The sequence below is a fragment of the Lates calcarifer genome, linkage group LG3, assembly GCF_001640805.2.
Source record: "Lates calcarifer isolate ASB-BC8 linkage group LG3, TLL_Latcal_v3, whole genome shotgun sequence".
Lineage (NCBI taxonomy): Eukaryota > Metazoa > Chordata > Actinopteri > Centropomidae > Lates > Lates calcarifer.
The window spans coordinates 22,598,878-22,612,024 of NC_066835.1; the positions used below are offsets into that span (position 1 = coordinate 22,598,878).

A 13,147-nucleotide genomic window follows, 5' to 3' on the forward strand; every position below is an offset into this window, starting at 1 on the left:
GACTATAAACTCTCCCAGAGCACTGGAGCATGGTGCTGCTGATGCAAAGTGGCTCTCTATGGAAATGCTCTCACTGACTCCAACAGAGACTTGGATCACTCTGATGTTGCTGTTTCTATATGGATCAATCAGCTTATTGATTGATAACTTATCAGTGAGTTTTATGTGAATTTCAATCAGTGACTGCAAAAAACTTTCTTATTAAACCTCATTTTATCTGTTTTCATTTGTTGCTACAAGAATCAATTTTAGTTCCAGATGATTAAAAAAAAAAAAAAAAAAAAAAAAAAAAAAATATATATATATATATATATATATATATATATATATATATATAAGAAAGGGAATTATTTAGAAATATATTAGCAATTGTTAGATTTCCTATGAAATGACTTGTTTTTGAAAACAGGAACTGGTTTATTTGAGTTTGTTGTTGTCAAAGTCAGAGAGCCGTGTCTCTCTACAGTCAGAGGTTTTTGTACGACCACTCAGTCAGTTTGTATCACTGTGGTACACGTTCGGTGGAGGAACCAGACTGGAATTTGGAAGTAAGTCCAGTTTTCAATGTATTTTATTATGTTACAAACTATATTTTGCTTTTCACTCTTACATTTTTCTCTAGAAACTAAAATATGTGATTTTACATCTTCAGTTCCATTTTTGTCTGAAGTTTTCTGCCAACATCAAAAACTACAGTTTTGGATTTAAAATGTAAATGATGAATCAAATCATTACAAGTGTTTGGTCCATAAAAGAAATCATATCATCAGATGTTTAGATGACAGAAATTGAGGACTTGTAGTTTTAGTTTTGTCAGACAAAGTCAGAGAGCCGTGTCTCTCTACAGTCAGAGGTTTTTGTACGACCACTCAGTCAGTTTGTATCACTGTGGTTGACTTTTGGTGGAGGAACCAGACTGGATGTTGGAAGTAAGTTTCTGATCAAATATTAAATATTGTATCATCAGTTCAGCTTCTAATTTCTGTGTCTGAACATTTGGAGCAGATATAAATTTCCATTGGGCTGATCTAAATCTCTTTCAAATCTCTATTTTATTCTTCATTTCTCCTGTTTGACCATGAAGCTGAACTCAGAGCAGCTTTACTGAACTTTTCTTTACATGTTCCACTTCATTTGTGAAATGTGAACAGTTTGAGCTGCAGGAGAGATTAAAGAACAACAATCCTGCTGTAAAAATGTTTTCACATTTAGTCTTTACATTTGAAACTGTTTTCAAGTTGAGTTCAAATGATTGTGAATAGTGTGAGTGAAGTTCAGTTTTTAAAAATTCTGTCAAATCTCTGATCTTTCATTGTTTTTGTCTAAATTTGAAATAATTTCAAAACCTTCCTGAGGCTCATTTTTAAATGTGGTTGTCAGTTATTTTTGTTGATAATGTTCTTTAACAGTAAATCTGTTGTGCTCTTGATAGTTTTGACAGTAAATGTGTTTCGTGATAAATTTACCAGGACATTCAACATTTCCAGAAATTATTTTCTCAATTAATTACTTGATATAAAGTCCAGTAAAAGACAGTTGTTGAAATGTAAAATCAGCTTCTTTTGTTTCCAGTGTAGTTTGATATATTTTAGGTCATATGAGGACTCTTTGTGTGCTGATATGCATGAGAGGTTTCTTAACGGGAAGTGAAACAGTGTGTGAGTGAGTGACTGGTGGAGCAGAAAAACCATCTGACAGAAACTCCTTAAAGGAGAAAATCCACTCTCACACAGTAAAGGTGTCCAAGTGTGTGGTGTTTGATTGACAGCTGTGTGGTCCCTGTCCTCTAAGCTGATTGGTGTCTCCTAGGTGATACTCGTCCCACCCTGACCGTGCTGCCCCCCTCCAGCGAGGAGCTGCAGCAGGGGAAGGCCACGCTCATGTGCCTGGCCAACAAGGGCTTCCCCTCAGGCTGGAGTCTGGCCTGGAAGGTGGACGGCAGCAGCAGCAGCAGCAGCTGGGAGGAGACCAAGAGCCCCGGGGTGCTGGGGAAGGACGGCCTCTACAGCTGGAGCAGCACCCTGAGGCTCAATGCAGACCAGTGGGGGAAGGTGGGCTCTGTGACCTGTGAGGCCACCCAGGGCTCCCAGACTCTGGTCTCAGAGACACTGAGGAGAGACCAGTGTTAGTCCTGAGCTGACTCACTGGGACTCTGGTTTTACTCTGCTACTGCTCTCACTCTGCTCTCTCTAACACTGTCTCTCTCTCTTTTATTTCACATGTTTCACTAGAAACATTTACCAGCTTCTCGCATTGTTTCAATATTGTTTCTGTGTTTCCAGATAATAAAAATCTGTTCATCAAATCAGTTGTTTTCATCTTTTTTATTTTGGAAGTGACCTAAAATCGAAGATGTAAGATTACATATATACACACATATACTGTATATTCAGATAGTATATAAACTCAGAACTCTTCAGTGTTGTTTGATTACTGCAAACCAGTGATGCATATTAGACACGTCCATAATTTGTGATTAGAATCAATATGAAAACCTTCATGTCTTCAATCGTCACTCAGACTTTTCAGTAATAATAAACCTTTGTAACAAAACCCATTGTAGAAACATTTCAATGAAGAATCATCCAGTTATCCAGTTAAGTGTGTTAATGGTAAGAACTCTGACATTATTGTTCCTTTAGGTGGATCCAAAGAATGTGAGAAATCCATTAAATAAAACAACAAAAGTCTCAAAAATGTTTCTTTAAATCCAAAACAAAAAGCCACACATCATCAGCATAAAGAGATATAAAATGAATTTGTTCTGTAATTCTAACCTTTGAAACATTTACATACAAATTCTACCAAAGAGATCAAACATAGACAAATGAACCAGATGAAAAAATGATGATGATTAATCTGTTACCAAATTAAGTCCTCCATAAATCTTTTTTGATGTCAATCATAAATTATGCTTGATTGTTGGAGTACAAAGCACACAATGTGACTAAAATCCAGGGACCAGCTGCTCAGGGCACTTAGGCCCACTTTTAGGGTTAAATTCACTATCTTTAGTGTTTAAATTTTCAAACAGGATCATTATAATCATCATAATATCATCATATTATTTATTACAACCTCTGTTGTTTTAGTGTCAGTGCAGCTGTTGAGTCAGATCAGTTCCTCTGCAGCTGAGGGAGGTTTTTGTATGACGTTGTATCACTGTGTGAACGGTATATTCAGACTCTGCTGACAGTAGTAAACTCCTGAATCTTCACCCTGAACTCTAAGGATGGTCAGAGCGAAGTCAGTCCCACTAAATCTATCTCCACTAAAACGATCTGAAACTCCAACATGACGGCCTGTAGCTTTATAAATGAGAGGTTTAGGAGCTTCTCCAGGCTTCTGAAAGTACCAGTTGAGCCACTTAACACCATCATAATCAACACTTGAACTGGTTGTACATCTGATAGAGACAGTCTGTCCCAGAACAACAGACTGAGATCCAGGAGACTGAGTCAGGATGATTTCTCCTGATGAACCTGGAAAACATGAAAAAGAGGAGAAGGATTATTGAGACAAATCCAGCTTGGAGCAAGACGATCAACATCCAAACAGAAGAGGATCATTTCTTTAACATGGAGAATAGATGGAAGAAGGTCAATGCTGCTTGTTTGAGTGTTTCTCCATCATAGCAGAACATCATTGTGGTGAACCTGGTTGCATCCTGAAGTGTCAAAGTTTTCAGAAAAGAGTCTCACCCTGAACAAGGAGCCCCAGGGTGGCCAGCAGTAGAGTCAGAGACATGATGATTGTGCTGCCGGCGTGTCAGTGGCTCTGAAAGGCCTGGACAGCCACTGATCAACACTGGCCTCTTAACGGCTGGGAGCAGAGAGGCAGGACAGATATGCAAACACACAGAGTCAGTCAACTGTAGCTGTCCTCAACACATCAGGCTGTCTCCCACTCAATGCTGGGAGCACTGACTGTTTAAATCATCCTCACAGAGATAAAAACAGCATAAAAATGACACGTCAATAAATACAATGCAGGTGAAAGGCCAAGAAAACTGTGTCACATTAGATGTCTAATCAAATAGAACACCCAGTTACAGGGAATATATCGGTATCTTAAATTCAAAAGTCATTTTTCTGCAATTACCTACTTTTTACATGAAGTCAGTTTCAGCTCTTTGACTCACTGCAGCACAGAGATAACAACTAAAGGTTAAACAGACTATAAGATATTATCAGTATTATACCTTTACATTAAAATATTGTCACTGATAGTTTCAACAACAATATAGTGAAACTTATACTGTGGATGTTTTCTTGTGTTAAACTGGTTCAGTTCTCATCTGTCAGGCAGAGATGATGTTGTCTCACTTGGTCAACACTCATCAACTACTATCAATAATAGTTTTGGCGTCCCACAAGAATCCATCCTGGGGTTAAACTTCATGTGCTGCTGGTGTTGAATAAGCAACATCAAATTGATTATTTCTGTGTTTGCAGATGATACATTAGTGTACATTTTGACATTGCTGAATAACTCCAGTCAAATCAATAAACAACAGTTTTTCTGTTCACAACGAATTTTTGCTTGTTTTTCTATATTTATGGGGTGTGAAAACTGGAAGCCAACAACCAACATGCTGAACCTTGCATGTTTAAATGTCTGTTTGAAGGTTAAGACCTTCAAACAGACAAGTGGTTTTAGAGTTAGGATTACAAATTTGGTTATGATGGTTGGGTTAGGGAAACCAATGTTAATCACAGATCACCAGGAACATAGTAAAATAAAGATGTGTGTGTGTGTGTGTGTGTGTGTGTGTCCTCAGTGAACTGTATCAGTCTCTGCAGTAGCTTCCAGCTGCAGCAAGTTCAGTTTCTGTTCAGTCTGACCAAGGGAGATTTTTGTACAACGCTTTTTCACTGTGTGAAGACTTCATGACTGTTGACAAAATGGCGACTTTGACAAGAATAAAATCCTGAATCTTCACCCTGAACTCCACTGATGGTCAGAGTGAAGTCAGTCCCACTAGATGCAGACCCTCTAAAACGATCTGAAACTCCAGAGTGACGGCCTGTAGCTTTATAAATCAGGAGTTTAGGAGCTTCTCCACGTTTCTGAAAGTACCAGTGGAGCCACTTGCCACCATTATAGTCAACACTTAAACTGCTTGTACATCTAATAGGGACGGTCTGTCCTGGACCAACAGACTGAGATCCAGGAGACTGAGTCACAGTGACTTGTCCCGAGGAACCTAAAACACAGGGAAAAAAGTGAAGGGGTTATTGAGACAAATCCAGCTTGCTCATCCAAAGAAATTATTTTATTATATAATGACTTCTTAACATACAGTATGCTGTGATGAAACCTCTGTTTGTTTTAGTGTCAGTGCAGCTGTTGAGTCAGATCAGTTCCTCTGCAGCTGAGGGAGGTTTTTGTACGACGTTGTATCACTGTGTGAACGGAGTGTAAGCACTCTGTCCACAATAATAAACTCCTGCATCTTCAGCCTGAACTCTACTGATGGTCAGAGTGTAGTCAGTCCCACTAGATGCAATTCCACTAAAACGATCTGAAACTCCAGAGTGACGACCTGTAGCTCTATAAATCAGGAGTTTAGGAGCTTCTCCTGGTTTATGAAAGTACCAGTGGAGCCACTTATAACCATTAAGCTCAACACTTGTGCTGGCTTTACATCTGATAGAGACAGTCTGTCCCAGAACAACAGACTGAGATCCAGGAGACTGAGTCAAGGGAACGTATCCTGATGAACCTGGAAAACATGAAACAGAGGAGAAGGGTTATTGAGACAAATCCAGCTTGGAGCAAGATGATCAACATCCAAACAGAAGAGGATCATTTCTTTAACATGGAGAATAGATGGAAGAAGGTCAATGCTGCTTGTTTGAGTGTTTCTCCATCATAGCAGAACATCATTGTGGTGAACCTGGTTGCATCCTGAAGTGTCAAAGTTTTCAGAAGAGAGTCTCACCCTGAACAAGGAGCCCCAGGGTGGCCAGCAGTAGAGTCAGAGACATGATGATTGTGCTGCCGGCGTGTCAGTGGCTCTGAAAGGCCTGGACAGCCACTGATCAACACTGGCCTCTTAACGGCTGGGAGCAGAGAGGCAGGACAGATATGCAAACACACAGAGTCAGTCAACTGTAGCTGTCCTCAACACATCAGGCTGTTTCCTCCTCACTGATGGGACTACTGACCATTTAAATCATCCTAATGGAGAATAAAAGAAGTGTTGTTGGGTTTTTAAGATCAGAAATACAAAGTCAGATATCATCAGCATAAAGAGATATCCAGTAAAAGTGCACTCACGCTCCAGTCTTTCTCTTCATAATAAATTACATAAACTGTGTCTCAAGCTAAATTTGATCCTCTGCCCACACTCTTTTGTTCAGTGACATGTTGTGTATGTCTTGTGTTTCTGAAAACATTGTTTCTCTGACAGTGTCAGTGTCTCTGCCTCAGAAAACATTTGTTCCATTGCAGATATGGAACCTCGGTGTCAGTGGGACATTGATGTTTCATATGTTGTGAATCTGGTTTGTGGGTCGACATCAGTGGAGCTGACTCTGCTACATGTTGTTGTGGTTTTAATGGTCTGACTGGGCTTCTTCACTGGAGCTGTTCTCTTCATTTGAGGACACTTCCAGGTTGTTGAGGTGGGAGGTGGACTGTTTGAAGTTCAGGAGGAAAACTGCTGGAGACACTATGAACATCAAAAGTCATCTGTGTGTGTGTGTGTGTGTGTGTGTGTGTGTGTGTGTGTCCTCAGTGAACTGTATCAGTCTCTGCAGTAGCTTCCAGCTGCAGCAGTCAGTTCAGTTTCTGTTCAGTCTGACTGAGGGAGGTTGTTGTACAACACTTTTTCACTGTGTCAGCGAGTACTGACTGTTGATATAGTGTTCACTCTGACAGTAATAATCTCCTGAATCTTCAGCCTGGACTCCACTGATGGTCAGAGTGAAGTCAGTCTTTGTTCCACGACCTGGAATCCCTGATGCTCGTTCACTAATGTACCTAATGAGGAGTTTGGGAGTTTCTCCATTTCTTTGTTGGTACCAGGATAAAAGTTCTTTACCACTTGATGATCCTACAGAGACCTGTGGACTGACCGTACATCTGATGGTGATGGAGCCTCCCACAGCAGATCTCACTGCTCCAGACTGAGTCACTGTGACCTGGTCTCTGGACTCTGAGGATACAGAGACAGAAACATAAAGCAGCGTCATGGTTTTGTGGGCTTCATTTCAGAGGGACGGATGTTGATAGAGGAGAGGAGTTTGATTCTCTGGACTTTACCTGTGAAGCAGCAGCAGAGGAGAGTCCAGATGAGGACGGAGATCAAAGTCATGTTTTTGATGAGGAGGATTTCTGTGGCTTCTGTTGTCATGAAGGACAGCTGTCAGTCATCCAGTCTTCAACTCTCAGGACTATAAACTCTCCCAGAGCACTGGAGCATGGTGCTGCTGATGCAAAGTGGCTCTCTATGGAAATGCTCTGACTGACTCCAACAGAGACAATCAATTTATCATATTAGTATAGTATATATAGTATTGATTAATAATTTATCAGTGATAAGTTTTATGTGGATTTGAATTAATGACTGCAGAGAGATTTCTTGTTATATCTCATTTGATCAGTTTTAATTTGTTGCTACAGGGATCAATTTTAATTCCAGATAAATAAAAAAATATATATTTAGAAAGATATTTAAGAATATCTTTGTAAAGATTAGAATTCCTATGAAATGACTAGTTTTTGAAAACAGGAACTGGTTTATTTGAGTTTGTTGTTGTCAAAGTCAGAGAGCCGTGTTTCTCTACAGTCAGAGGTTTTTGTACGACCACTCAGTCAGTTTGTATCACTGTGGTACACGTTCGGTGGAGGAACCAGACTGGAATTTGGAAGTAAGTCCAATTTTCAATGTATTTTATTATGTTACAAACTATATTTTGCTTTTCACTCTTAGATTTTTCTCTAGAAACTAAAATATGTGATTTTACATCTTCAGTTCCATTTTTGTCTGAAGTTTTCTGCCAACATCAAAAACTACAGTTTTGGATTTAAAATGTAAATGATGAATCAAATCATTACAAGTTTTTGGTCCATAAAAGAAATCATATCATCAGATGTTTAGATGACAGAAAGTTGAGGACTTGTAGTTTTAGTTTTGTCAGACAAAGTCAGAGAGCCGTGTCTCTCTACAGTCAGAGGTTTTTGTACGACCACTCAGTCAGTTTGTATCACTGTGGTGGACTTTTGGTGGAGGAACCAGACTGGATGTTGGAAGTAAGTTTCTGATCAAATATTAAATATTGTATCATCAGTTCAGCTTCTAATTTCTGTGTCTGAACATTTGGAGCAGATATAAATTTCCATTGGGCTGATCTAAATCTCTTTCAAATCTCTATTTTATTCTTCATTTCTCCTGTTTGACCATGAAGCTGAACTCAGAGCAGCTTTACTGAACTTTTCTTTACATGTTCCACTTCATTTGTGAAATGTGAACAGTTTGAACTGCAGGAGAGATTAAAGAACAACAATCCTGCTGTAAAAATGTTTTCACATTTAGTCTTTACATTTGAAACTGTTTTCAAGTTGAGTTCAAATGATTGTGAACAGTGTGAGTGAAGTTCAGTTTTTAAAAATTCTGTCAAATCTCTGATCTTTCATTGTTTTTGTCCAAATTTAAAATAATTTCAAAACCTTCCTGAAGCTCATTTTTAAATATGGTTGTCAGTTATTTTTGTTGATAATGTTCTTTAACACTAAATCTGATTAACTGTTGTGCTCTTGATAGTTTTGACAGTAAATGTGTTTCGTGATAAATTTACCAGGACATTCAACATTTCCAGAAATGATTTTATCATTTAATTACTTGATATAAAGTGCAGTAAAAGACAGTTGTTGAAATGTAAAATCAGCTTCTTTTGTTTCCAGTGTAGTTTGATATATTTCAGGTCATATGAGGACTCTTTGTGTGCTGATATGCATGAGAGGTTTCTTAACGGGAAGTGAAACAGTGTGTGAGTGAGTGACTGGTGGAGCAGAAAAACCATCTGACAGAAACTCCTTAAAGGAGAAAATCCACTCTCACACAGTAAAGGTGTCCAAGTGTGTGGTGTTTGATTGACAGCTGTGTGGTCCCTGTCCTCTAAGCTGATTGGTGTCTCCTAGGTGATACTCGTCCCACCCTGACCGTGCTGCCCCCCTCCAGCGAGGAGCTGCAGCAGGGGAAGGCCACGCTCATGTGCCTGGCCAACAAGGGCTTCCCCTCAGGCTGGAGTCTGGCCTGGAAGGTGGACGGCAGCAGCAGCAGCAGCAGCTGGGAGGAGACCAAGAGCCCCGGGGTGCTGGGGAAGGACGGCCTCTACAGCTGGAGCAGCACCCTGAGGCTCAATGCAGACCAGTGGGGGAAGGTGGGCTCTGTGACCTGTGAGGCCACCCAGGGCTCCCAGACTCTGGTCTCAGAGACACTGAGGAGAGACCAGTGTTAGTCCTGAGCTGACTCACTGGGACTCTGCTGCTGGTTTTACTCTGCTACTGCTCTCACTCTGCTCTCTCTAACACTGTCTCTCTCTCTTTTATTTCACGTTTCACTAGAAACATTTACCAGCTTCTCGCAGTGTTTCAATATTGTTTCTGTGTTTCCAGATAATAAAAATCTGTTCATCAAATCAGTTGTTTTCATCTTTTTTATTTTGGAAGTGACAAAAAAATCGAAGGTGTAAGATTACATATATATCCAAATATGCTGTATATTCAGAGAGTATATAAAGTCAGAACTCCTCAGTTTTGTTTGATTACTGCAAACCAGAGATGCAAATTACACACATTCATAATTTGTGATTAGAATCAATATGAAAACCTTCATGTCTGTAAAAATCTCTCTTCAATCGTCACTGCAGATTTTTCTGTGATAATAAATCTTTGCAAAAAAAACATGATAGAAACATTTCAATGAAGAATCATCCAGTACATGAACAGAACATGAAGAACCTTTGAATAAAAAAATAAAAGTCTCAAAAATGTTTCTTTAAATCTGAAACAAAAAGCCACACATCATCAGCATAAAGAGAAATAAAATGAATGTGATCTGTAATTCTGACCTTTGAAATATTTACATACAAATTCTGCCAAAGAGCTCAAACATAGACAAATAAAACTGATGTGAATCTTTAATTATGCTTGATTGTTGGAGTACAAAGCACACAATATGACTAAAATATGTTAGTAGAACAATGAGTCATTTTACATGAAGGAAATTAGATTTTGTTTGAGTAAATTCTAATTAATCAAAGACTGTGTGTGAGATCAAATAAAAATGGTGTGAGGAAAATTAAATAAATACAAAAATAAATAAAATATAACCTTTAAGGTTAAATTCAGTATATTAAGTGTTTACATTTTCAAAGTGGATCAATTACATTATTTATTACAACCTCTGTTGTTTTAGTGTCAGTGCAGCTGTTGAGTCAGATCAGTTCCTCTGCAGCTGAGGGAGGTTTTTGTACGACGTTGTATCACTGTGTGAACCCGCTATAACTCTGTCCACAATAATAAACTCCTGCATCTTCAGCCTGAACTCTACTGATGGTCAGAGTGTAGTCAGTCCCAGATCCACTTCCACTAAAACGATCTGAAACTCCAGACTGACGGGTTGTAGCAGAATAAATCAGGAGTTTAGGAGCTTCTCCAGGTTTCTGAAGGTACCAGTTGAGGTAGCTACTAACACTTGAACTGGCTTTACATCTGATAGAGACAGTCTGTCCCAGAACAACAGACTGAGATCCAGGAGACTGAGTCACTGTGATTTCTCCTGATGAACCTGGAAAACATGAAAAAGAGGAGAAGGGTTATTGAGACAAATCCAGCTTGGAGAAAGATGATCAACATCCAAACAGAAGAGGATCATTTCTTTAACATGGAGAATAGATGGAAGAAGGTCAATGCTGCTTGTTTGAGTGTTTCTCCATCATAGCAGAACATCATTGTGGTGAACCTGGTTGCATCCTGAAGTGTCAAAGTTTTCAGAAGAGAGTCTCACCCTGAACAAGGAGCCCCAGGGTGGCCAGCAGTAGAGTCAGAGACATGATGATTGTGCTGCCGGCGTGTCAGTGGCTCTGAAAGGCCTGGACAGCCACTGATCAACACTGGCCTCTTAACGGCTGGGAGCAGAGAGGCAGGACAGATATGCAAACACACAGAGTCAGTCAACTGTAGCTGTCCTCAACACATCAGGCTGTCTCCTCCTCACTGATGGAACAACTCACTGTTTAAATCATCTTAATGGAGAATAAAAGAAATGTTGTTGGGTTTTTAAGATCAGAAATATAAAGTCAGGTGTCATCAGCATAAAGAGATATCCAGTAACTCTATTTGTGTCTCTCCTCTATTAGTGCTGTTTGCTTCTAGTGATGATATAATGTTCAGTATTTAATGATAAAGATTATTGGATCAAATGAGTTTATTTTCAGCGTATTTCATAGAATTATGTGTCTGCTAACTTGCTGTTGACGTCTAAACAGTAAGAGTTGATTCATGAAATAATCTATGCTGACCCAAGTGTGTAGCCTCAGCAGTAATTCCCACACTATATTGGACTGTTGTGGAAAGCTATATGAAAACTCTTGGGGATAGACCTGACAGTGGCAAAGTGATGTCAAACACATTCAGTTGTGTGTTTCAACCCTGAAATATGAACATGTGAATGTCCTGTCTAAGTGATCAGTTCAAACACTGAAACAAATTACAGTGGCATCAAAGGACGTCCTTCTTAGGCTCCATTCTACATGTCACAGCTACAAGACTGTAGCTCATTAGTAAAACCCAGGCAGCCATGATGTGTTACATGACAGAGAGAAGCATGAGTGTAGCTTGTGTTTTGACTGAAAAAGAATCGACTGTGTTGGTTTGAGAGGCTGGAGGAGGAACAGCTGATTGGATGAGAAGCTGACTTTCAACAGGTTGAAGGTCAAACATACAAAGGAAACACAAACAACAATATACATCTCTCCTTCATCATTAACGTTGAATAAATGACATTCGCACCCATTGGCTGTATTTCACAATAAATCTGTTCATCTGTGACTGTGACAGAACAGTGTAACTAAACACAGTCAGGACTGAAATTAACATGTATTTTTGTATGTTTTTAACAAGAGTTGAAATTTGGTCAAGTAATTTTAAAAATTGTTGCGGCTAAAACTCTGTTTAAGCAACAGTTTATATTTTACTTCACAGTAATTTATGTAAGATAAGAGTTAAAAATGATCTCCTGTATGTGCTTGATGTGTTTGGCTCTGACTAAATTGTACAGTAACAGTGATACCAACTTGAACTCCCAGACCAATGAAATATACTTTAATTGTTAAATAAAATTATTTTATTTAACTAATCCTACAAATGTCCACATTACTATTTGTTCCATGACGCTGTCAAACCTCTGTTGTTTTAGTGTCAGTGCAACTGTTGAATCAGATCAGTTCCTCTGCAGCTGAGGGAGGTTTTTGTACGACGTTGTATCACTGTGTGAACGGGAAGCTGTTACCCTGCTGACAGTAGTAAACTCCTGCATCTTCAGCCTGAACTCTACTGATGGTCAGAGTGAAGTCAGTCCCAGATCCACTTCCACTGAAACGATCTGAAACGCCTGAATAACGTGTTGTATCATCATAAATAAGAAGCTTGGGAGCTTCTCCAGATCTCTGAAGGTACCATTGGAGGTCGTAAGTAACACTTGAACTGGCTTTACATCTGATAGAGACAGTCTGTCCCAGAACAACAGACTGAGATCCAGGAGACTGAGTCAGGATGATGTCTCCTGATGAACCTGGAAAACATGAAAAAGAGGAGAAGGGTTATTGAGACAAATCCAGCTTGGAGAAAGATGATCAACATCCAAACAGAAGAGGATCATTTCTTTAACATGGAGAATAGATGGAAGAAGGTCAATGCTGCTTGTTTGAGTGTTTCTCCATCATAGCAGAACATCATTGTGGTGAACCTGGTTGCATCCTGAAGTGTCAAAGTTTTCAGAAGAGAGTCTCACCCTGAACAAGGAGCCCCAGGGTGGCCAGCAGTAGAGTCAGAGACATGATGATTGTGCTGCCGGCGTGTCAGTGGCTCTGAAAGGCCTGGACAGCCACTGATCAACACTGGCCTCTTAACGGCTGGG

The 13,147-nt window shown here is 39.5% G+C and overlaps 4 gene segments (V, D, J or C); 1 reads left to right on the plus strand and 3 right to left on the minus strand.

Annotated features, from left to right (window-relative positions):
• The window catches only part of LOC108892127 (immunoglobulin kappa variable 1-39-like), an 8,231-nt gene extending 4,200 nt beyond the window's left edge, over positions 1-4,031 (minus strand). The window contains 1 exon segment of the V gene segment in view: positions 3,702-4,031. Within this exon segment, the coding sequence occupies positions 3,702-3,747 (46 nt within the window).
• Positions 394-9,647, plus strand: LOC127142297 (Ig kappa-b4 chain C region-like). The segment is given in 2 exon segments: positions 394-548; positions 9,148-9,647. A coding segment is annotated over 1 exon segment (249 nt).
• Positions 9,648-10,464: 817 nt separating this feature from the next.
• LOC108892142 (immunoglobulin kappa variable 1-39-like) lies at positions 10,465-11,203 on the minus strand. The segment is given in 2 exon segments: positions 10,465-10,798; positions 11,018-11,203. Coding segments are annotated over 2 exon segments (351 nt in total).
• Positions 11,204-12,475: 1,272 nt separating this feature from the next.
• Positions 12,476-13,142, minus strand: LOC108892137 (immunoglobulin kappa variable 2-29-like). The segment is given in 2 exon segments: positions 12,476-12,802; positions 13,022-13,142. Coding segments are annotated over 2 exon segments (354 nt in total).
• Between the last annotated feature and the right edge of the window lie 5 nt (positions 13,143-13,147).